The sequence below is a fragment of the Peromyscus eremicus genome, chromosome 1, assembly GCF_949786415.1.
Source record: "Peromyscus eremicus chromosome 1, PerEre_H2_v1, whole genome shotgun sequence".
NCBI classification, from domain to species: domain Eukaryota; kingdom Metazoa; phylum Chordata; class Mammalia; order Rodentia; family Cricetidae; genus Peromyscus; species Peromyscus eremicus.
The window spans coordinates 121,806,208-121,832,505 of record NC_081416.1 but is presented as its reverse complement, the minus strand read 5'-3'; the positions used below and the strand labels follow the sequence as shown (position 1 = coordinate 121,832,505).

Sequence of the window (26,298 nt, the reverse complement as noted above, 5' to 3'; positions counted from 1 at the left end):
TTGATCAGAGAGCAGACTCCTAAGTAATCAGCTATAGTTTAGAGCAGCAGAGTAAATTGGAAGAAAATAAACATTTTAGTAAGGATTTTTAATGACTACTTTTTTGAGCGAGCACTGTGAGAATGGTAGATAATAAGAGTCATTGAATTGCTCGTAGGCCTGACTTACACACCCAGCTGAGTATGCTTCAGTGATTGCATGGAGAGCTCATTGGTGTGGTCCTGACAGCCACAAAGTGAGAGGTGGAACTCCATCAGTTAGCTCTGTTCTACACTCAGATCCTGTTCCAAGCTCTACCCTTCCATAATTATCACTAACCAATGTTGTGCTGGCTGGTTTTGTGTCAACTTACCACAAGCTGGGGTTACCTGAAAGGAAGAAACCTCAGTTGCGAGAATTCCTCCATAAATTCCAGCTGTAGGACATTTTCTTAGTGATCGATGGGGGAGGGCCCAGCCCATTGTGAGTGGCACCATCCCTGGGCAGGTAGTCCTGGTTCCTGTAAGAAAGCAAGCTGAGCAAGTAATGATGAACCAGCCAATAAGCAGCACCCCTCCATGGCCTCTGCATCAGCTCCTGCCTCCAGGTTCTTACCGTTTGAGTTCCTGCCCCGACTATGCCCAATAATGGACTATGGTATAGAAGTGTAAGCCTTTTCCTCCCCAACCTGCTTTGGCCATGGTGTTTCATCACAGCAATAGAAATCCTAATTAAGACAAATGTCATTTATCTGGGGTCAGGAATGGGAGAGTATGCATGAATTAGGACAAAAATACCACTTTTTTTTTTAAAGAGCAGCTCCAGCATTTGCTCTTGTTTCTACAGGTTTGAGTACGACTTGTTGATCAATGCTGATGTGAATAGCTCCCAGCACCAGCAGTGGTTCTACTTCAAGGTGAGCGGCATGAGGGCTGCCATCCCTTACCGCTTCAACGTCATCAACTGTGAGAAACCCAACAGCCAGTTCAACTATGGTATGACCTATTGGGGAGCAGGGGGTTTCTGTAGCTATCATGAATGGTGACACTTCTTGATTGTTTGCATTATTGTCAGAAGCCCTTTTGGTGTCCCAGAAGGCTTGAGGCTGGACCGGTGGTCTTCACTTGCCAGGGTGGCAGGGCAGTAGCCAGTTAAGGGCATAGTGCAAAAATACAGAAGGCCATTGAGGGCTTCTCACTCTTCCACAGAATGTGAGTAGTGTACACAATATTGCAGTACATTCTGAGGTACACATTTTAACTTTGGAGTCTGGAAGGTTCTCTCACTTATTTCTGCTTTTCATCTTCTAAATATCACAAGAGTGATATTTAGATATTGGTCTGCTTGCTGCAAGACAGGAGAGCTGCAAAACCTACCTGAACACTGCTTTATGTACCCAGAAAACTCTGGAAATGCTTATATCCCGATGATCTACTTGGGGTAGCTCACTTGTAATGTATTTGGTGGCTTTGAATGAAGAACAAGTATGGGTACTACCTTTATTTCATACAGTGTCAGGCCCTGCCTCTATTCCATACTGTCTAGGACAGACACTCATTCCTGAAGAAAAAGAAAATACGAGCCTCGAGTCTTGCATTCATTTCACAAAAGGTGGGGGTTTAAGTGTATGCAGGGCTGCATTCTCTCTGGGGATTTTAAGGAAGAATGCATGTTGTTTTCCTAATTCGAGAGCTGCTTTCCTCACACCCCTTGGCTTATGGCACCTTCCTCTGTAAAGCCAGTAGTAACACAACACCTTTAATGTCTCTGGTCACATGGCTTCTCTTCTCTAGTCAAGTCTCTCTTTGCCTCCTCCTGATAAGGACATCCGTGGCTACATTCAAGACCCACAGGGATAATCACCTTGGCTCAATATCTAAATTTAATTAGATTTGCAAAGTCTCTTTCACCATATATAATGAACATTCACAGCACAGCCTTGAGGGATCAAGAACTGGGTGTCTTTGGGGGTCACAATCCAGCCCACTGCTCTGCTCTCCATTTGGCTTCTTTTCTTTTCTTGTGGATTAAGTCTTGCTTTTATTTCGTAGGGATGCAGCCGACCCTGTATTCTGTGAAAGAGGCTCTTCTCGGCCGACCTGCCTGGATACGGACAGGCTCTGAAATTTGTTACTACAAGTATGTCTGTTGGCTTCATGTGATCTACATGGACATTTGCTCTCAAATTTTTCTTTTTTTTTTTTCTTTTTTTTTTTTTTTTTTCCGGTTGCTGTTATAAACATCCACAACCTGTTTGTCTGCCACACTTGTCAATGCTTGTCCTGAGGTATTTTAGGTTACATGTTACATTAGACCCCTATTCAATAATTTTGGAATTCCTGGAAAATGATTAGTTTTTCTTCACATGATTGTTAAAACTTTTGAGCTGGGGTGGTGGCACACGCCTTTAATCCCAGCACTGGGAGGCAGAGCCAGGTGGATCTCTGTGAGTTCGAGGCTAGTCTGGGCTACAGAGTGAGTTCCAGAAAGGTGCAAAGCTACACAGAGAAACCCTGTCTCGAAATAAACAAGAAACAAAAAACAAACAAAAAACCTTTTGAACTTTATCGCCAAGTCTTACAAGTTACACATACTGAAGCTGTAATTCATGCTTCAAGCCTTAGGTCCTCACCTATTTTCACTGGACTCAATGAACAGGAAGTCTGAGAAGCTATGTCCTGTCCCTATGCACGTGTGCTTTACTTTTCAAGGGTGCAGGGATATAAATAGATGATAAATGTACACATGCAAGCCTTCTTCCATCGTGAAACAGTTTTGTGTACAAAACAAGACAGAGGGTTGCATTATTCATGTTTATTCTTCAATCAACAGCTAGTTTCATCAATTTACTCAGCAGATTTGTGACAAAAACTCAAATTATCCATATTCTTAAAGAATTAAATGGATTTGTTATCTACATGCCCATTTTTCTTATATGGAAAATAAAATTCAAATATATAAATAGGGGCTAAGAAATGTTAGGACAGGCAGATTTTACACAATGCCTTTCTAGCTCATTGTTAGATTTCATAAAAATCAATAGGTTAGTGCCTTTTTTTTTTTTTTTTTTTTTTTTTTAGCTAACGCAAGACTTAAAAAGACTCTTTCTAAGATTACAGCAGGTCCCTAACATACTACTAGGAGATAATCTAGTATTTAGGATGATTATCAGCAGCTAGGAGAAGGAAGGTATATTCACTTAATGTCTCTCTGCTTCAAGACTCTGGGGATGGTATTGACAGGAAAGGTCAGGGGTCCTGTGGTTCTGTTTGGATAACAGCAGAAATCGCTATAGAGACAACACCAGCCCACTATGCACAGAGCTGAGCTGACTAACGTTCTGCAATAAAAGAGTTGGCAGCTTCAGTCCTTGATGTATTAAGATATGGATCCAAGCAGCATTTTCATATATTCTTTAGAAGAATAGCAAAATATTACAACTTTGTTGGTTTTTCCATTCACAAAACGGCAATTACTTCCTGGCCCACTTATCTTAGGACCCCTAGGACTCCTTTTATGGTACAGGGAGATTTAGGTTAAAAATCACCTCAGGGTTGTAGAGTTCACAATTGCTGGGAACAAATATGGAATCTAATTTTTATTGTGTCAGAAATATCTTTTAATTTCCTCTGAAAACAGTTAGTGTCAATACATGTAAAAGACTTAATATAAAACTTGCTAGGGTCTGAGATAGGAGGCTTGCTCAAACCTAAGGTTTTGCATTTTTAAACGAATGGAATAGAGCTCGCCAGTGGGATGCTCTTCTTGGAACTGGGGATTAAGAATAAAGTTCAAGGAGAACAGGTGTCTCCTCGGAGGAGAAAGATGAAGACACATAGCCAAAAGCACAGCTCTGGCCTAAGGGAAGCCAGTGTTAATAGCTTTTAGATTCATTAACAAGACAATTGTTATGTGATTAAGGAGTAACAGAGGGGTACGATGAAAACCATGCATGTATAATGTAATTCATTTTTCATATTCTAGCCGTGAATGTAACAGAGATGAATGGATAAGGCTGCTACATTGTGATGCAGTTTGTTTTACAATTATTCACCACAGGATGTTAACACGTTTCCAATAATACGATGTAACAACAGGCTAGATATGTGTAATCTCCATTCGCCCACAGATTACAACACCTCTGTCTATTATGAAATACTTTTACTGAACAACCTCTTCTGCCCAGTTTCCCATCACAATCTGTGAATTGATGTGCTGTAGAGAGTTTCTTTGTTTCACTCCTGCATTTGTTCTCTCTGGGGTGTCAGTCAGGGGGACCCTTACCTCTATGTTTCCTACTCTTCTCTGTGTTAGGACGAACTCAGACGCTCTGTTGTCATCATGATCTTAAATTCCCAGTTAGTGTCGTGTTTTAAGGGATGTTAGGATGCTCAATGTAATGAGAAATCTGAGTGTGGAAATGCCAGTGAGAAAGTGTGAAAACCACACTTTTGAATAGTTTTGAACAAATGGGGTAGTTTTCCATATCTAACCAGATTACTTTTACGCATAGCACTCTTGAGAAAGCTAGGGCGGGGAGTTCTGGGGCTCGTCCTTGTACATTTTGCTCTTTTCCTGTTCTGTGTGTTTGCGATTTTATGATGTCATCAATCTGTGATTTCTAAACAGAACATCACAAAGACGATTGTTTGCTCTGAGAGGGTTAGTTTAGATAAGCTAATCTACAGATCCATCAAAAAAAAATGTGCTTCTGGTACTTAAATATTTTGCCAGAAGCTAAAAGCAAAAGACAGAGGGAGGGCCACGTCATTCCTGTTTTCCTCTCAGGAAAACCCTCGCTGGGGCCATTGATGCTGCGCTGGATGTCACACACACACCTGATGTAGAATTTAGTGTGGTTTTTGTTATCTCTCCAGGGAATGAAACAGGGCAGAGGATTTGATTCCACTGCCTCCAAATCAAACTTGTTTTGTAATTATTCATCCTATATGGTTGACATGGACTTCAGAGACAATTCAGGTCAATCCCCATGCTAAACATTAGAGATTTTAATTACCTAGCTAAACAATACATTCCAGGAGAAATTTTAAGATTGTCTCTGTGTGCACAATTCAGTCATTTCCCCTGCTATTCTTTCTATTCTGCTTCCATATCCCACCTACTTCCAAGACCACTCTACCAAGCGGGAAAATGACTCTGGAGATGGAAGAACCAAATGGGTGGGCTCATTTTGCTGTGCCTCTCAGAAAGTAAGCAAGGACACGTTGGTTTGTTTTATTTATTCCCCTGTGGCCTGCTTCTCTGTCTGACTTGTAGCTTTCACACCTTTCCCAGTCCTCTCCCAGCTCTGGTCTAAAGCAATCTCGATGCTGAAGGGCGAGGGAGGGAAGCTGTAGGCACTGAGTGACCATGTAATACACCGCAGCTGATCTCCTCTGACATTTATCTCCGCTCGTGAGAGGAGATGGAACAGCTCATTCATGAAGATGAATGCCACACAAGAGCACTGCCATCATCCATCCTTCCGAGGGATCTCAGGAGAGAGATTTGGTGCTAGATAGAATATAAGGGATGCTGCAGTCACAGGGAAGCCCTGCGACTCAACCGCTGTGCCTTATTCGATCCCATTAGGTAAAATGATGTACCATTGTTAAAGAGCCTCCATCATTGTGAAATTGCCTAATTTGAGGGAGGCTTTAGTGTTTGCTAATTTCATACACACACAGAACAACTGACATGACACACAACTTCCTGGACTATATCTTAGCACGAGTGGAGATGGATGTAATTTGTAACTGCCTGGTGTACGTTTCTTTCTGCCTCATTGAAGGCTTTATGTTCACCAGAGTGCGAATCCTTCTGAGGATGAGTGGGTCAGGGAAGGAGAAGCTTTGAACTGTGGAGCAGCTGGGCTTGTGTAGCCCAGGTTGTCTCTGTCCCAACATGACCTGTCTAGGGTCCAGCTGATCTCAAAGCATGCTGATAGTCAGGCTTTTTTTTTTTTTTTTTTTTTTTTTTTTATCCACCTAGAAGAGATGCTGAGAAGAGAAAATTGTTCTTGGATGTAAATTTCCACCATTCCTTCACCACAGTGACCTTGGACAAATTAATCAATGTTAGCTTCTTTGTCTGTAAAACAGGGATAAAAATGGCATCTGTCTCCACAGAGCAGTTCTGAAGATCAGAGGGCGCCCAGTAAAACACATAGTAAGTCAAAGACAGTATTCAATTCGTGCTAGTAATTCTTAGTGATAATTACTAGAATCATCTTAAAGGACTCAATTACTGATGATAGAGTCATAGTATATGTTAGTTTTTTAGCTGCGTTGTGTTCTTACCCAGCAAGGAAATGCCACGAAACACGACAGAATCCGCTAACAAAGAGTTTTATTAAAGATAAAGAGACAGAGAGTGAACAGGCCTGCGGGAAACACGTGTGTGGAGAAGGGAGAACCAGGAGCATGGCGCCTGATTTTAAAGGCTGGGCGTGGACAGATCAGCGTCACTACTACACGCAAGTGCGCAGATCACATGGCCACGTTGCGCGCTTACGTGGCCAGTGAAACGTCACGCATCTCGGTCACGCGAGATGCCCTGACCCGGAAATGGCTATCCTGACCTGGGCCTGGCTAGGCGGACGTGTCCGCCAGGCATATGCGAACACGCCTGACCGTGGGGGCGTGTTGTAAATCTTTCATTCCTGACTCTTTTTTAAAAAAAGAAAAAAAAATTGTGGTTGACTGGGTATGGGGGCGACGTTTCTCTCAAAGACTGCTTCCAGCTGAATAGTGGGCGTTGGTTGGCTCTTGGGGGCAGGGGGATGAGAGAGTATCTTGTGAAGTCCTGGAATGATGGTGGGCAGGTCCTGGAATGAAGTTCTGCCGTCCCCTCGTTCTGCAGCTGTCCATCCGTGCTGTGGCTGAGAACCTTCCGTGCTGTGGCTAGGAACCTTCTGTTTGACAAGATACTGTTGACATAGAAAAGACTTAGAGAGAAAGAATCATTATTATTTTATTTTGGAGTTTGTATTTGTCTGAGGTAGATCTGGCTTGTCCAGATAGAGACATGTGATATTTACCTGAGGTAGATCTGGCCTTAGTACTCTGCTTAATTTTTATCTGAGACAAGCCTTATTAGAGGTAGTTTATTTAAGGCACCTGTTTCCCTTATTAGGTTAGCATTTAGGAAACGCAGGTGATCAGTTGCTGAGTATTGAACAATGATAGATTATTGTATTACATTATTCCTTACCGCCTGGATATTGATGGTTCTTTTTGCCTCCGGCTCTGTGTGGCCCTGGTTGGGAAATGAAGGGGTGATACCTTATTCCTCTGGAATTGGTGACAAGGCAGTGGATCCTGGTGTCCTCTGGAGCTTGAGAGTGAGAGGCCCTGTTTGTTTCACTGTATATGAAGAGAGATTTTTCTGGGATGGAGGTGAGATAAAAGGTTTTAGATGAGACAGGTGGACCCAGTGAGGAAAGCCCTCGAGTTTAGCAGCTGTAGGAGTCACAAGAATTACCTTGAAGGGTCCCTGCCACTTAGGGGAAAGGGGTGAAGGGCACTGGCCTGGAGGAAAGAGAAGAACCTGATCCCCAATATGTATTGGAGGTGGACAATTATTGTCACACGGCTGAGGTAATGAACAGTCTGCATAGCTCCATAGGATAGACCTTAGGTGGCATAAAAGAGGAGTTAACAGGCTATCTGGAATAGTTGGAGGTTTGGATAAAAGACCTGGTGTTAGAACTGGCCTTCCATACATTAGTTCAAACGGAGAGATTGAAAGAGGCTTTTTAGGAAGAGCCCTGAGCCTGAGGAGAGCTAGAGGCAATAATCTTACCCAGTCGAGATGAAGTTCCTGTGACATCTTAGTAAGAATAGTTTTTAAAGACCGGTTGGTACGCTCCACCTTTCCTGAGGATTGAGGACGGTATGGGATATGAAAATTCCAGGGAATATTTAACGCCTTAGCTAGTGTCTGAGAGACCTGAGAAGTGAATTCTGGGCCATTGTCAGACTGGAGAGAAGCGGGGACTCCGAACCGAGGAATAATTTCTCGGAGAAGGAGGTCTGCAACTGTCTGAGCCCGCTTATTAGAAACCGGATATGCCTCCACCCAATTTGAAAATGAGTCCACCATCACAAGGAGATACTTAACTTTCCTGACGGTGGGCATATGAGTAAAATCGAGCTGCCAGTCAGTCCCTGGAAGGGAACCTCTAGCCTGGTGGGTGGGAAAAGGCTGACTCCTGTACTTGGTATTGGGATCTGTTTTTTGGCAGATCTCACAAGAGGCAGTAATAGTTCTTAAGAACTGTAAATCCTCCGAGGTGGGCTGCAGGTGAGCTTTTACGAATTGAGACAGAGCAAGATTATTAGGATGAAAGAGCTGGTGTAGATAGGAAAGAATTTGTCTAGTGTCTGGAGTTCCCTGTGAGAGTGTAGGCTGTACTGTATGGATTCCCTGTGGTGGGTGAGGTGAGACTTGGCCCTGGAGGGCCGCCGTCCTGGCTGCCTGGTCAGCCCGGTTGTTTCCCCTAGAGATGATGGAGCTATCGGTCTGATGAGACCGGCAGTGGACAATTCCTATAGCCCTGGGGAGGTGGGAAGCCTCCAGCATGGCCATTATTTGGCCTGAGTTAGATATGGATCCCCCTTTTGTTGTGAGAAGGCCACGCTCCCTCCAAATAGCAGCATGGGACAGGAGAATATGAAAAGCATATTTGGAGTCTGTGTAAACATTTAGGGATTGTCCCTGTGCCAATTGGAAGGCACGGGTGAGAGCTATCAGCTCAGCCTGCTGGTTAGTGGTGTGTGTGGGTAATGCCTGTGCCTCCACTGTCTCAGTATCTGACACTATGGCATAACCTGCTTTACGGGTCCCTTCATATAAGAAGGAGCTGCCATCTGTGTACCAGGTATAAGTAGCCTGAGGCAATGTGCCCTCCTGTATGTGTGAAGGGTGAGGTAACAGCTCTTCTAAGGTTTCAGTGCAGGAATGAGAAGGAGAATAGTCAGCGTTAGGTTGAGGAAGGAGGCTTGAAACATTGAGAGGTGGACAGGTCCGGAAGGTAAGCGTCGCATCCTCTAGTAATGCCACCTGGAGAGAAAGAACTCGGGAAGGAGGTAAAGTTTGTAAGCCTTTATAAGTTAAAAGATGGGACAGGTTATGGTGAGAGAAAACAGTAATAGATGACCCAAAACTTAGCTTCTTTGATTCCCGAATAAGGAGCTCTGCAGCTGCTAAGGCACGGATGCAAGGTGCCCAGCCCTGACTGGTAAGGTCTAGCTTCTTTGACAGATAGGCTACAGGTGCAAAGGAGGGTCCCAGCTGATGCCCTAGAGTTCCCAGGGCAAATCCCTCCTTCTCTGCTACATAGAGGGAGAAGGGACGGGTTAAGTCTGGGAGATGGAGCGCTGGAGCCTGAAGAAGAGCCTGCTGGAGCCTATGGAAAGGTTTAGTGACAGGATGAAGGAGGGGCTCGTGCGGTGAGCCCTGAGCTGCCTCGTATAAGGGGCGAGCAAGGAGAGAAAAAGATGGAATCCAGGACCGTACAAAGCCAGCTATTCCTAGGAAAGACAGAATCTCCTGTTTAGTAGAAGGGACTGTGAGGGACTGGATTAGACGCTTCCTGTCTACAGTAATAGCCTTGTGAGTTGGAGTAATGGATAGACCCAAATAGGTGACCTGGGGAGTTGACAACTGAACTTTAGAAGGAGATACCCTGTAACCCCGGCTGGATAAGAAATTTAGGAGAGCAGAGGTGTTAGTTTGGCTAACCTGTAAGGATGGGCTACAGAGTAGAATATCATCTACATACTGTATTAGTTTAGAGCCAGGGAGAGACAGAGAAAGCAGGTCAGAGGCCAGAGCCTGACCAAATAGGTGTGGACTGTCTCTGAATCCCTGTGGCAGAACAGTCCAGGTCAGCTGTGTGGACCGGTGAGTGTCAGGGTCAGTCCAGGTAAAAGCAAAGATATTTTGAGACTGAGGACTGAGAGGAATAGAAAAGAAGGCGTCTTTGAGATCTAGAACTGAGAAGTGAGAGGTTCCTGAAGGGATAGTGGACAGGAGAGTATAAGGGTTAGGCACTGAGAAAGAAAAACGCAATTATGTACGGAAACTCTTTCCATCTGCCTGAGCGCTGACAGTAATTAGATAACCTTAGCTAGTACTCACTGGATTGTTTTATATTCCTTCTTTGTTTTAGACTATAAATTTGTAGCAGTCCTGGTATATACAGACCAAAACCTCAGATCCTTACTTGCTGAACTGAACAAAATTTCTCTTACCCTATGTCCATTTCTAAGAGGGAAATGATATAATGAAAGGAATCTTAGTTTCAGGGCAAAGTTTACACCAAGTATTGCTTATGTGGAATTACTCAAGATGCTTCACAGAATTGAGCCCCAATGTTTCCACCGATAGAGTGTGTAAAAAGTATTTACCTTGAAAAGGTCATTTTGCCTGAAAGGTTATGTTCCCTGGAAGGGTAACATTAAGATTGATGCAAAATAGGTGAGACATCTTAATTATTACTCAGGGAATCTTCGCTCCATTTATTCTGTAAACTTCAACTGAGCAGTTGCTGTGTTCAGATAAGACACACAAATGCCAAGCCCAACAACACACACAGGACTAAAGCTGGTCTTGTTGGTAGGTACCAGCAGTGAGGGAGGTACAAGTGTCCACGGACTATGTGGGATGGTAGAGAAGGATTCCTGGAAGGGGAAGCATTTGAGCCGAGAGAGGGAACAGGAGAAATGGAGATGACGACGAAGGCTTTCTATGCCCTTGTGACACTGGAAGCAGCTAATGTAGGAAGGTTGAATGTTACTGCCTTGAAGAAATCCTTCAGTATGTTCACACTGTAATGGAGGAAATAAAAACTACTAATTGGTAGATTTTTTTTTTTTTTTTTTGGTTTTTCGAGACAGGGTTTCTCTGTGTAGCTTTGCGCCTTTCCTGGAACTCACTTGGTAGACCAGGCTGGCCTCGAACTCACAGAGATCCGCCTGGCTCTGCCTCCCGAGTGCTGGGATTAAAGGCGTGCGCCACCACCGCCCGGCTTTTTTTTTTTTTTTTTTTTTTAAAGATTTTATTTATTTATTATGTACACAGTAAGAGGGTGCCAGATCTCATTACAGATGGTTGTGAGCCACCATGTGGGTGCTGGGAATTGAACTCAGGACCTCTGGAAGAGCAGTCGGTGCTCTTAACCTCTGAGCCATCTCTCCAGCCCCTAATTGGTAGATTTTATTCTACCATGAACAAGTTGAATCATGACAGCCACATTTCACTTTAGAGACTTAACAGACACACTGTCAAAGGTCTCTGAAAAACATTGTCTGGAAGCATTGTCACCCCCTCTATGGTGTAATTACCAGAGAAGTTCCCAGGGGGAAAGTCTGCCATTTTTTTTTTTTTTTTTTTTTTTTTTTTTTTTTTTTTTTAGATTCATCCAGAAATTAGACTCCTCACTAGAGGTGGCAGGAAAACTTCCTATAGCTGAATTTCCTTCTCTATAAGCTGATGTTTGGTTTCCCATTTCCTTCAATCCTAACAGGATACAACCATCTTGGAAAAGGCTAGTTTACCAGGGAGGAGGTTGATGCCCTCAGTCTATAGGGGTAATATGAAAGATGAGTGTGTGTGTGGGGTGTGTGTGTGTGTGTGTGTGTGTGGTGTCGTGTTTACATGCATGCATGTGTGAGAAGATTTCATATAGTCAAAATTGCTATCTGGATTCCTCTCTTCTATCACTTGGATCATGGAATCTTAAAACCACGGACTTAGATCATGCTATTTCTCTTTCCATTCCACTGGACCTGGTCTTTCCTTGGAGCCCAGGGCTGGTTGCAATGGTGAGGAGCATAAGGACAGACACAGAGATTTCATTTCTCTCTTTCTTGCTCTCTGTAGCAGAGTGGAGGAGGGCTGAATTTGTGGTGAGCAAATGTACTTGTGATGTGACTTCCATGTACAGTGGGCAACCTACAAAGCCTCAATACTTAATGCTGCATGCAACTGCTACTCTTCATAGTTCACAGGTAGACCCACAAACAGCAAGGCCATTGCCAAAGAAGATGACTACAACTGATTTTTATGTGAGTTTATTATTTTCAAGTCAAGATGCTGACTCTGTCCCCACTGTTTATGAACCTGGTGACAGTAGGCATTTGATCATGTTTCTACCTGTTTTCATATTCATGAGCGTGTGTGTGTGTGCTTGTGTATTGTTTATAGATTGGACACTCTTTCATGCTGTAATGTGGTGTCCCTGGCTCATTTCCCTTGGTTAGGAGCTGTAACTGACCAGTACCTATCTGTTATTCAGCTAGATATAAAGAAAACGTGCCTTTTCATTAGAGCCTTTGCAAGTGCAATCAGAAAATAAATAAAGACAGAAACATGTGCCTCACATGCCTTCTGGGCTGCCATCTGCTTCTTTGCGTACTTTCTAATAACCATAGCCTTAGCTTTTGGAGAAACTTCAAAACTTTGGGGAAATCTGGAAAAAAACCAGATTCAGTTATATATCAAGATCTAGATAACACCATGTGGGGAGATACTCTTTCAAAGCTATTTCTGATGGGCATGGGAAATAGATTCTGTTGGTGTGATTCAGAAGTTGTGTGAGACAGTTGCTTGGTCCTGATGTTGTTAAGGGGGGGTGTATCTTCTTTTCCCCTAGAATGAAAGGCTCAAGGTTGCCATGTGGACAGAAGCTGAAGCAAGCAAAGCATATTGGGCTGTAGTTGGAAGGACTGACAATGTCTCATACACCTACCCCAGTTTTATAAATACTGAAACATTAAATAAATAAATAGATATTGAAACATCGTAAAGAGCATAGGAAATATGATAGTGAGCTATTAGTTCTTTTTGTATACAACTGCCTTTTTGGCTTACTGGTGGTGAGGAAATCATGAAGACAGCTAAAAGCAGAAAAGAATACCTAGTTTCTATGTTTTACAAGAATACTCAAATAATAATCTGTTTCTTCCTTCTCATTCACCCAAACTCCTAAAACCTCACAATGAGGCAACAAGCTAATGTCATGCCAAAGGTGGAATTGCCTTTTTGGAGTTATGTGTATTTTGCATTATCATACAGCCTGGATGATAACATTTCTCAGGAAAGCCTGTACAGCTGTCTCAACATCCACAAGCAAAACGAGAATGTAACTGGCAGTGTGTACGAAAAACATTGCTTGGAATGTACTTCTGGGTGCAATTTACTTTGATACTCTTCTCTGAAGTATCAAAATTGCTTCTTCATCTTTGACAAAGGTAAATGTGCATTCTCAAGCTTTAAGAAGTAGAGTCACCTTTGGGATGACAAAGACATTCCTTTGGTAAGAACTTATTGTTCAGTGAGAACAGTCTTTTCAGCTAGAGAAATCTGGGTTCAAGTTCTGTATCAGGCACTTCTTGGCTTTAAGATCAACTAGTCATTCCAAGATTTCATTTCTTCATTTGCACAATGAGTTATTTCAGTAGTAACAAAAGAGGAATGTGTGAATTTTGAGATGGAATTCAGTGTTTAGTAGTGATAGCTATAAATCCATTTGTCAGACACAAAGAGTGTGAGCTGCATGTTGATTGCTGTCCATAGATTCGTGCTGTATTATGTCTTCATCAGAGAAGTGTCTTATTACAGCTGGAGACAGTTAATGCAGAGATTCATAAATGGCCAAAGCACCGAGAATAAATGGTGGTTGTGTTTAGCCCTGAATGGGAAATCTATATCACTCCCTCCAAAACTCAGAACAACACAGAAGAAGGAGCAGGAAGGATATCATAGTAAGGGGATGGACGATGTACAAACAAAATACAGCTTTTGGACATGACATAGCAAAATAAAACAAAATTAAAGGAATCATCTGGGCCTTATATGGTTGTGCAGAGTGACATGGACTGGGGAACCATATTTGGTTGGCTGTCTGCAATAGGACAGTAGGAAACAGCATTGCTTACATCGTCCTCTGTTTCCCAGCAAAATGACAAGGTAGTGCTCATCTGCAGATGCAGCAAGGGAAGCCAAAGCGTGTATATAACAAGTGGGAGACACTGGGTCAGGCGTATGTGTGGCTGAACTGATACATGAGCAGGCAGTGAATTCACATCCCTGTACCCACAAGTATTTTTTGATCGTTGAGTGATTGTTCTCTTGTCAATATGTAATCCAGGAGGTTTATGACATTTAGAACTCCGTTTACTTTCTCTCTTTAGAAACCACTATCGTCCGAACGCAGCTACCGTGGACGGAGCACCTGGGAAGCACTATTACACCCTCACCTTCACTGTCACCTTTCCACACAATGAGGATGCCTGCTACCTGGCCTATCACTATCCCTACACCTATTCCAGCCTCATGGTAACGTCCTATCACTTTGTTACCCTGGCAAGAGAGAAGGGACCCTCAGAGGTTTTTCTGAGGCTATTCCAGAGACCCTAGCATTGGGGTGAGCAGGGGAAGGGAAGCTATTGCTTTCCTGAGACAGGGAGGTTTGTTGTCATTAACTTGGCTGATGTTCCATGTCTTTCCCTGGTTGGACGGCATGACTGGGTCATGATCAGTGTCGTTCTAAAGACCCAAGTTGTCTACTGGTTGAGAGTAGGAGCTGGGGTCACTTCTTAGGGCCTCTGTCTTTAGTAAGTTCACAAATAGAGGATGAAGTTGTTAGATGGGCCGTGAATTAGGGTTCAAGTAGGCAGAGATGCAGTGAAGGATTCCTCCCTAGATGCGAGAGGTAGATGGGAGGACAGAGATTCTGTGTCCATGAGTCTGAGTTAGTCTATCCAGTGGCCATGATTATTTTTGTAGAGAGTGCGTCATAAGCCAGCCAGACTCACAGTTACTCCTGTTCTTGAAGCCCCTACAAAATTGTGCATAGGACAACTTTGAGTAAACTTATGCCTAGACCATGCTGTTTCCTATCATTTCCAAAAGTTAGCAAACTATCATTTTCCCCCAGCTATTTCATAACTCTCCTCTGGAATAATGAGCTACAATATCATCTACAAGATGCTTTTATCCTATGTGTTAATACAAAATGTTACTGCCATATTCGTAATATTATGTATATGTCTGTGTATAGCATTTAGCCTGAAGGTTGAACATTTTCATTTTAAGACTATGATAAAGAATAGGACAAGATAACAACCCTTCAAAAGGAATGCTTTGGTATAAATAAAAATCTTCTCATGGAGCAGGCACACTTAAACCACTTGGCTGAGCCATTCATGTGTTGCAGCTGTCCTTCTTTCCATATGTTGTCTTGCCTACAGAGATATTTTTACTGTTTTCCAGACTGCAGAAGAAGCACAACTAGTGTTATTTGTGTATCCCCCTTAGAGAGCTCAAGAAGCTAATCTAAGGAATGCACATCTTACACTATGCTGGAGCAAGCCATGTCTGTTGTTAAGACATACTTGCTGCCTTTGGGGACAAACAACAGGCAGGATTCATGAGTGTCTTCCCATGTGTATGGTCTTGATTGTAAAGCCCTGTGTATGGAGTATCTACTGGGGAAGGAGATACACTTTTGCACAACTACTTGCTTTTTCCATTGTAGGAAGAGACATGGGTATAGGACACCCAAGTACCACCCCAATTTGTTAGACTGCCTTGGACCCTGAGGAGGTCCTTGGTGGAGGTGAATATAAAAAATTCAAAGGAGTTTGGGGGCTTGTCTGATTCACCTGTAACATTTATAGATGCATAAACTGAGCCTGAGAGGTCTGATATGTGGCTGGTGGCAAAGTGGGGACTAGAACACAGGTCTTTTATGTTAGTCCCTGTGGCCTTCCTACTGTATTGTAGATGCATTGAATAAATCCAGTGCACTTCTCTGCTCTGGAATCAGCTCAGTGTAATTGCTGGCTATTAAATTCCATAGCTACTAAAAATTCAGTTTGATAAGTTTTATAAGCATGTATAGTCATTGAGTTCTGTGAGGATAAAAATATATCTGATGGCTGAGCTTAAATCAACAACTCAAGGATTTTATCTGAAATACTGAGTTCTGTGGTTGTGGTTCAGCTGAATACTATCAAGTTTTTCTTTAATCAAACATAGTCTAGCACTTATCTCAGGATGCTCTGATAGACTCTTGGTGAGTGTTTACAAGCTGGTTCAAAGACTGGAATCAGGTTTACATTTTGCTTCAGGCCTCTGGGACACTTGCTTTCTAGAGGCTTGTCTTACTAGAGCACAGGATCTCATGTTTAACAACTTACAAGTAACTAAGAAGTAATTGAGATCAAGGGAAAAAGAATTTCATCTTCAAGGTTGACAAAAGAACCAGCAAAGAAGACTCTTCTTAGAGGAAAGAGATGGAAATAGATAGGCAGGTAGATAGATAGATAGATAGATAGAAAGATAGAAGATAGATAGAGAAGAGATAGATATAGATAGATGATAGAAGATAGATGAATAGATGATAGAAGATAGATGGATAGATGATGGATGGATAGATAGATAGATACATAGATAGATGATAGATAGATAGATAGATAGATAGATAGATAGATAGATAGATGAGATTGCTAAGTGACTTCTGGCATTTTGGTCTGTTTCTACTAACTATTGAAGTTTGAGAAAATTTAATAAGAAAAGACAGGAAAAATGTGTCTCGAAGGGCTTCTTCCTCTTAAATGAGCAGAATAGGGTAAAAAAGATAATCTGTTATCTGAAAAGTGAAAAAAAAATACTCTGAATTTTAGGCTTCACATTTCCAGTGACTGATAGTCTTCGTCCTCTCTAGGTTAGGAGTGTAATTGACTGTGGCTTCACTTGTGAAACTCTTCTTCCCACCACCAACAGAATGAGTGCATTCTGGTACACACACTGGTCATTTTTATTTTTGAACATGTCCTAAAACAGTTCTTTTCCAACTGATCAATGACAAACTAATGTGAATGATGCCCTAAGGATAGAATTAACTGCATGTGACTTGAAGCTTATGTTGAGGGGTGGGAAATAAATTTTCATATGGAATTATGAATCTCTTGTAACAATGATCATGCTTAATAATTGCAAACATTTTCATAGCAAAGGACCATATGCTGGAAATTTTTACTGTGATTATAATTTTCAAACTTTAAAAACACTATTTTTTTCTTATAATAAGAGAATCAGTATTTGGTCCTTTCAAACTGATATCTTCCAGATGCTTGCCAACAATTCTGCTGGATAATTGTGCAAATTACAGCGTTAAAATAAAGCTAAGAGAAAGAAATAGGATATTATAATTCTGAAGCAAACAAAGAGTTAGGTTTCAGTCAGCCATATCAAGATAGAAGTAGCTGAAAAAACTGCTCAGCTATGTTAGTATTGGCTTTTAAAGTACTGAGATGATGGTATGGATGGTGTAAATGGAGCAGTGGTACCCCCTGAAAATGAGGCTCCCAGACAATTTTGGGTGGATTAGGAGGTGAGGAAATAGAATCTCATTGAGAACTTCTATCTGCATAAGCTGGCAAAAGATAAGGAAGGTTGGCATAAGTGGGATCCCTATACTGAGAGAGCATAATAAAGCTTGTAAGGGGTAGATTATTGGAGCAGAGTTTTTTGTTTTTCTTCTCCCTGGTACGTATACTCAGTGAAGAAAATGTTGCTTCCATCTTCAGAGATGAGAAAAGGAGTAAAGGAAAGAAAAAAGGGAATGTAGGAGGGAGAAGAGAGAAGAATTTCATATGTACCTATCTTCCATTTTATGAAGGGTTCAGAATAAATGGAGAATTTCAGAGACATCAAATGGGAAGTGTTGGCTTCCATGTGGTAGATCAAAGAAGCAACCAGCAAGCTATAAATCAGTGTTGTCACATAATCAATTGACAGAGACCTAGGGGCCAAAACAAAAGGCTGATGCTGATGTAGGGTCTTGGTATCGAGGAGGTGACCATGAAGGAGCTGAGATGTGTTTGAAGGACAGGCTTTTGACCAAGAGCAGGAAAATGTCACATGTCTGGAGCTGTTGTGGCAGAGCTGTTTTCTCTGGGCAAGACTTTAATGTAGGCAGTCATGAAGCATAGTTGCTGTGGTGGCTATGGAACACCTTGGCCAACAGTCAAGGCAAGAAAGTAAGAGCAACAGAGGGCTCTTTGATATACTAGTAAGGAAATTAAAGAAGGAGGGCCACCATCCCCTTATCTGAGACTTGTCTTCACTCCAGCATGCATCTGCCGCATGTGGTCTTGGGGGTGCTAGTGAATAAGAAGTAGAAGGCTGACTGAGACTGGGGACTCTTCAGTGGTACCGCTACCTTGAGTCACCCATACACCTGTAAGTAACCCCAATAAACTCATCGGTTCACCAAGTTGGTCTTGGACAGGAGTCACTTCTTTGTTTTGTCAGTGGCTTCTGTCCCTCTGGGGAGTAGATGTGTCTCAAGACACCTTTCCCATGAACGCTCACACCATGAGAGCCACAATGTAAGGACAACTTTCAGAAGTCAGATGGACACGGATGAATCTAGGCTCCATGTTTTCTTGCATTGGAGCGATGTGCAAAGTTTTAAACTTCTTCCTAACTTAGTTTTCACACCTGTAAAACAGAAGCAAAATGCCATTGCTATATAGGCTGTTATGAATATATGATCATTGATAGATGGAAATTTAAAAGTGCCTACTCCAGGAATCAATTCTAGTTGGTAACCATTAGAGCACTGATGTGGTCTGTACTAGGACGGAAAGTATTTAAGTTCAAATAGAAGAAGAGCACAAGGAAATAAATACAAGGCTAATGATGTCCTCATCACAGTGGTTACTTATTATCTTTACTTTTTAATGGATAATGGATATTAAAGCCCTCTTCTCCTTATAAATGGCAAATGTCCCCCTTGTTCTTAGAGTTAGCCCCTGGACTGTGAGGATATCTTTCAGTGGTAGGGGTTTTCAAGGTGTTCACCAGATGCTCGTACCCATCAGCAACATCACAGGAAAACAGACTTAAGTCCCTTTAAGTTAGGGGGGCTGCTTTTGTCTGGTGGGCACTTGGCTAAAGCATGTCTGGAACTTCCAGTGTGCTCTCTGGCTTAGGTTTTTACTTAAAGGTGTTATTTGTTCCTGTGATGAGACATTCTGATTATCTGCTGAGTGTACTGAAGTGCCCAGTGAAGTAAGCAGTATAAAAATAAAATAGGCCATGTCTTTAGGGGTGGGCTTATTTCCCCCTAAATTAGGGCACCAGAAAGTACAGTTCTTGGGAGATCATAACAAGAAAAGATGATTTTTCCAGAGCAGAGTGCTTCCCACTTTGTAAGTGGCCATCAGCAGAGTAGCCTGCTGAAGTCAGGGAATGGCTGTTGTAGCACTTTAAGAAAGCCCAAGGACTCTGGATACAGCCCCAGGCTAAGGTTATCTGCTTGATCTCCCTGCAGACAGGCCTTTCTCTTTAAGGAGCCAACCTCTCTGGGTGTTGCAGCAATTTCTTTGAACTCCGTGCTGCTTTCACAAAGAAACCCACCCCTGTGGCTTCCACAGGGCTGTAATTAGCATCACTTGGCACTGGTATTCATAGGCCCTGCTTCTCCCATCAAGGATTCCAACAATATCCAATTAAGAGAGCCTTTCTGGACCTGAGGTGGGAGCCTTCAGCTGGAGATCAAGACAAAGCCATGTGAGCTAAAGGAAATCCACAGAATTTTTCATTGCCTGTGTGACTAGAGCCAAAATAATCCTCTTGGAGTTGGAGGTGTTACATATTTGGTGCATATTAGGTGATAGGTCCAAAGGGACAAATATTTCATTGAGAGGTGTGGGAGATGGCTATGGGAAAATTACAGTTCATGGGAATGAGCTTAAGTTAATGTATACTAGGCATTTGGAGGGTTGTGATGCTAGTGATAATTACACGTGTAATATAAATGAACAGAATTCAAGCCTGTTGCTCCTGCATTTGCTGGTGGGCAGCAGGTTGAAGTGTACTGGAAAGGACAAGTTCCCTGGCATGGCAATGTCTTTGTCACTTGTTGACTCACAAGCAACTGTCCTTGATGACTTCCATAGACAAATGGAAAGCTGAACTTGCCTCCCATAACTGTGAAAGGATGAATGGCGCTGGTGGGTCGGAAGGCACGTTGGAAAAGTTACAAGCCACGGCTACGACTCCCAGAGTTAGAAAGAGCTTTATTAGAAAGAAACCAGGCCTAGAAAGACAGAAAGATGGCGGGAGCGGAGCAGAGAGGAAACAGAAAAGAGAGGTGCAGAGAGCGAGCATGGGGGTCAGTGTGTGGCTTTTTAAGGCGGAGACGCAGTCGCCCACTGATGACGTAAGACGCCAGACAAGACCCCCAAGCTGCGCATGTACAGAATCCTAACAAACTGAGCATTAAAACCTAGATTTAATTATTAATACAATTATGATACCCGGTAGTACTGTCTAGTAAAGGCAGGGTCTCCTGCAGTCTTGACAAGTTGATGTTCTACCATCCTGAGCTGTGCTGCAGCCCCATCATTTCATATATTTTTTATTGTTCGGTATCAGGGACTAAACTTCTGTGAGTTATTTGTAACACAAAATGATAATCACTGCTTTTCCTCAGCAGGCTGTCACTCATCCCAGTCCATCTCAGTGAGGACTCTTGTGTCTATGATGACATGAGAAACAATTGAAATATAGAGTCTGATGCACAGAACACTTTGGAGCAAAAATATTTCCTAAAGTGTATTCTGCAACACTCCAATTTCCTAAATCTTTAAATTTTAAATTACACTTACGTATTTATTTAGTGTGTGTATGTACATGAACTCATGTGGACCATTGTGCCCATGTGGAAGCCAGGGAACAACTTGGAGAATTTGGTTTTCTCCTTCTATCATGCGGGTCTTGGGGACTGAACTCAGATCCTCAGGCTTGTTAGCAAACACCTCTACCTACTGAGCCATTTTGCAAGCCCTCCTGATATCTTTATAGAAAAAAAAGAGTCTAGTGGCATATAGATTCACGAAGCTCCGAGTGCCAGTCTTTATTCTTGGTACTCACAGGACATGTGTACATAGTAAAGGAGATGAAAAGTTCCACAGCATGAAGATATTTTCATAGTATTTAACTTACCATTTCCAATGTTCAGGCTTTGAATGGCTCACCTCCTCCAGCTCACTAGATATTCCAGCATTTATTAACATCCCACTGAATGCACTTTGGGAAAGGCGGCAGGGCAGGTTCTTTGCTTTTGCAAATACTAAGCAAACACCTGAATATTAATCTGCACTTTGACACATCTAAGTCTTACAACGGGGCTTGGGCTAATAGCCAAAGACCGGTTTCCTTTTTGGAATATAAATTTCTTCAGTAAGCTTCTCTTAGGAAAATGTTATTCTATTTCCCAAACAGTTGTTTGATTTTTTGCTATTTTTAAGACCATTTTTTTTTAATTTGGCTCTAATTTCTCTTAATAATGATCAGGAAATGTGGTTTACATAATTTTTCTTTTTGTTGAAATGCAGTGAATTTTAATAGCCTCATATATGACTAATTGCTATTCCAATTTCATGGATGTTTGAGAATAATTAAATAAAACACGGTCCCTGTTACGACAACTATGTAAATGCAACACTGTTCAGTGGTCCTGTGTTACTGCTTTTGCCACTTCTGTTTACCTAAGTCTGTGATGCCATTTTACAGTTTCCTACTCCCCGTGTCATTTTTCTCTTTCTGCCGCTTTGTGTTACATATTTCAAAACCATGTTATTTGATTCTTAAGATTTATGAGTTTTATATGTTCGTTGCGAATTGTGCCCTTTATCAAAATAAGATTTTAAAATCCCATTTAATGCACTTGATCTGGAATATGACTTTGTCATATATTATTGTTGCCTTGCCTACTTTAATTTATGTTCACATTCCCTCTTAGATCCAATATTTCTCCCTTAAAATGTTAGAGTACGGGCAAACAAAAATAAAGAGATAATTTAGGAGAGTTTCTCATATACACAGAGCTGCTTTCAAAAATACCGCTTATAGACAACATGCATTAGAATGCTAAAAGCGGTAATTAAAATGTTCCTGTCATTTAATAAGGCTGATTTAACTCATTTATACTTGCAACATATTTGGTTATGGTTGTCATTTGAGGAGATGTTCTTTTCTGTGCTTTGCTGCAGTCTTTGTTCTCAAGTGCCATGTGGACCATATTTTCTTTGAGATGTTTCCCCGACTCTTGACTGTTTGCAAACTACCGGTGCTTCATTTTTAGTTCTTCACTATAACGTGGTTGAAGTTAATATTGTTTTACCAACAATAGCAGATAGCATTGAGTGTTCCTACATGGCAATTAGGAAAAATGATATATATGCATGTGTGTCTGTATAGGGGTATGAGCACAGGAGTGCAGTTGCCCATGGGGGAGAGAAGAGAGTGTCAGACCCGTGAACCATTTGACATGGATGCTAGAATGAAACTCGCATCTTCTGCCATGGCAGTAAACCCTCTTAACCATGAAACCATCTCTCCAGACCTTGCTTTTATTTTTTCATTTTATTTTAGGTCATAACTTTTTATACTAAGTACTAGGAATTGAGCCCAGGGAATCGCACATGCTAGGCGAGTGCTCTACCTCTGAGCTACCTCCTTAGGCAAAAATATAAAACATTAAAAACAAAACTCACCTCATCTAACCTCTCCACCCTGCATACCCTTCTTTAGGGCCTAGCCTAATAATTGTAATCCTCATACCACATCAAGGAAACTTCTCTTTGCAACAGACAGAGACCATTAAAGAAACCACAACCAACAAGGTGCAGATTGTGGAGTCAAGTCCCAAATGATACATCTACAATTCAATTCCCACACCTAAGGCCAAGGGATCATTGTGGAAAGCATGGGTGGGAAGACTGTAAAAGCCAGAGAAGGTGAGGAAGTTTTCTGTGAGAATGTGTCTCCTAATAATCTCAGAAGCTACACCATAAAGTCTCATCAACATGACTGCCTAAACATGACCTGAACAAGAACAACAATGGGAGGCAGGTTTTTCCCCTCCAGGGAAAGTCCAGGAGGCACCAACCATAACTAAGAACGATAGGCAACTAAGGAAGGCTGGCAGCTGGAGAAATAGTCTTCCCCAAGGGAGAGCACATCAATTGGCTATCAGATATCAAATAATCAGCCCTGAAAACATACATATAAGTAACAATCATCTATCATCTATATCTGTCTATCCATCCATCATCTGTCTGTCTTTCTATAATCTATCTATCTATCTATCTATCTATCTATCTATCTATCTATCTATCTATCTATCATCTATCTATCTACAGGCCCATAATGATAGTTAATGAAAAAAAGGTCATGAATTTGAAAAAGAGCAAGGAGGGGTATATGGGAGGATTTGGAGGGAGGAAAGGAAAGTGAGGGAAATGATGTAATCATATTAGAATCTCAAAAAAAAAAAAACCCACCTTTTAAAATCTTTTATTTTGAGACAGAGTCTTGTTAAGTTCTCAGGCTGGCCTTGAACTCTCTTTGTGAGATCAGGCATGCCTTGAAATGGTCAGCCTTAGCCTTCCAAGATGCTGGCATTATAGGCTTGTGCCCTTGGCAATAGATATTTTCTCACATTGTTTTTTTCTTTCTGAAGTTAGCGACCACTGCATGAGGTAGAGAATATTATTTTAATATGAATTTCAAAGATGAAAAACTAAGTCATAAGGAGGATAATATTTTTTAAGTCTCTACAAAAGCATAGTCAGAATGTAAACACAGGCAGTGTGGCCCAAGCACCTTGCTCTTTCTAAGCCTTTCTGTTGGGAGGCTTAATGCTTTTTATTTTCAGGAATCAAATATTGCTGTGTGCATGTATGCACTGAAAAAGTTAATATTTGTTTTAATTTATTCCCCTTTCATGTATCTGTTTTTGCTTTCATTTCTTGTAAAAGTCATATATATTATTTAGAAACTAGTTTTTCAACAGTTGTGCTGATTTAAAACTTCTTTAACTGCTCATGATCATAAACTTGATAGAAACAGGGTTATTGGATTAAAATCCTTTCTACTATCAATCTCCAAGCAGTACTTCATTTCTTCTGGCATCTAGTTCTGCAGAAAGGAGTATAAACAAGAAATTTGTGTGTGCATGTAGATACATGTTTGATAGGATTATTTACACACATACTGACAGGTACCTACAGTGAAACACATACACTTTAAAAGTAGACTTAATTACAGGTCCAAGTTTTATTCTGTTCCAGGGAGGGTAGTGCTATCAGGTTTAGAATAACAACCAAAAACATTAGACATGAGGCCAGGGTTTACCAAGAATTAACTTCATCTATAAGAAAGAATGCAGGCAAGGCAACTGGACAGAATGTATGGAGAGGACTTGTTTGGGGTCTCTGGAGTCTCCTGAGCAGCTTTCTTTGGTCCTCTCACTGTTTGTGATGGAACAGCATGGTCTGAGAAATGATGCTGAGCAAATGTTTAGGTACTGTGTCCGTCTGGGGAAGTCGTGAGCCCTGGTCCTTGAGCTTCCTGACCTCTGTCCTATGTATGTCTGACTCGGGAGAAAGAATATGACAAAATCTTGACAGTTTCTCAAAGGGGGAAGGACAAAATGAGGATACTTATTGAAACTTTGAAGTCCAGTGTAAAGGTAGGTAGTTTAATGTGGGGGTAGGAGTAGGCTTAGGTAAGAATCATGGCATGGTTGTTTCAGATTTGTGGACAATATAAGGTGATGATTTTGAAGACAGAGATTCAAATGGTTATGGGTGGAGGTTTGATGGATGCTCTATTTTATTTTCTTGGACAAGCGTCTTGTAAAACAGTAAAGGTCATGTCAATGGGAACAGTAAGCCCTAAGGGGTGGGTGATTTTGTTTATCAGTTTCAAGGAGCACGTGACTCCGGGTCAAATTTTCTTGTTCTTTGTTTTTATCTCCTCATCTTCTGTCTCCCTTTTCCTCTTTTCCTTCCCTAATGCCTTTTCTCCCCCTTTCCTTTCTTCCCTTTCCGATTCCTTTTTTCTCCTCCCCTTCATCCTCCCCAAATCTCTTTGTTTTCTTTCTTTGTTTTTTGACATGGAGCCTCCCTGTGGAGGCCAAGCTGGCCTTGAGCTCACTAGGCAGCCAAGGCTGGCCTGAAACTCAGCTATCTTCCTGTCTGCCTCTTGAGTGTTGAACTTACAAATGTGAGCCACGAGGAGGCTCAATTCTAGGTAAAATTTCCACGTGCTCTTGAAGTAGAAGAAAATCCACAGGACTATGTGGTTCTTTTTGTTCCTGGACACATTTTATTTTCCCATGGGTCTCAAATAGTTCAGTACTTAAATATTTATAGCCATGCTGTTTCCTTAAACTTCATTTAGAACATTATTTCCCTTGTTTTTTGTTATATTCATTTTCTATTTCTGTTGCAGCAAATTGTCATAAAACTTAGTGGTTTAAACAAGAATTTGAAGAAAAATGAAATTAGAAGTTTGACATAGATGTCTTTGGACAAAATCAGAGTATTAGAATGTGCCCCCTTCTGAAGTCTGAAGGAGTCATTTTTCTTGCCTTTTTTAGCTTCTGGAGCTTCTCATACACCTCTGTTGATTGTACCATTCTCTATCTCCCATGGCAGGATAGCAGGCTGGGTGTTCATTGGTTCTCAGAAGCCAGGAAAGAGTCTTTGCTTTTAATTCCTTATACTTATATTGACCCCAACAGGATAAGGATAGAATCCTTGTCTTATGGGAATCTTCATCTTATAGCCTCTGTGTCCATTTACGCTTAAGTACTCATATGTTCTATAGGTGAGAGCATGAGTGTTTGGGGGACATAATTCTGCCCACGTATAAACACTTCCTCTACACTATACCCTGCCACAATATATTCACAATTATTCTTATAAGATATTGTATGTGTTTGTGTGTGTGTTATTTACCTAGCAGGCTCAATCATCAAGAGAAAAGGTAGGTTGCTTCTTTTGTCTATTGATATTTTACCTGATTATAGTTAAAACTTGATATCTGAAGCTGGATTAAGTCTGTCCACCAATCTCATGTGTTGCTGTGGGGCTGGCCGTGCCATCTCCAGTTGTTGAAGTCACTGTAAGCAGATGGGGGTCACAAGGTATCTCTAGCATGTTTTAAGTAGTCCCCTTGTTTTGGTTAGTGAAAACATCAGTGGTCTTAAAGGTTGTTAACTAGGTGTCCTTGTTTTGATGGCTTTCCCATCTTTTGTGTAATGCTGTGCTTTCAACTAGTTTTTAAGTCTGGAGGCAGAGTAGGAAAAACTCAGTTGTTACTGGCCACTTTCCCATTAACTTAGCATCCCATAGGTAAGCTGTTTTTGTTTTCCTTCAAGATGGTCATAGCTTTCCATTAATGCCTGGACCTACTAGATTCTGTGCTGCTGGGACTCATGGTTTC

General features: G+C 41.6%; 1 protein-coding gene across 1 annotated transcript in view; it reads left to right on the top strand.

The window, feature by feature from the left end:
- Agbl1 (AGBL carboxypeptidase 1) overlaps positions 1 to 26,298 on the top strand; it is a 765,743-nt gene that overhangs the window by 111,282 nt on the left and 628,163 nt on the right. The window contains exons 14-16 of the mRNA XM_059270317.1: positions 826 to 974; positions 2,031 to 2,118; positions 14,178 to 14,322. Of these exons, the coding sequence (XP_059126300.1) occupies positions 826 to 974; positions 2,031 to 2,118; positions 14,178 to 14,322 (382 nt within the window). The remainder of the gene's footprint in view (positions 1 to 825; positions 975 to 2,030; positions 2,119 to 14,177; positions 14,323 to 26,298) is intronic.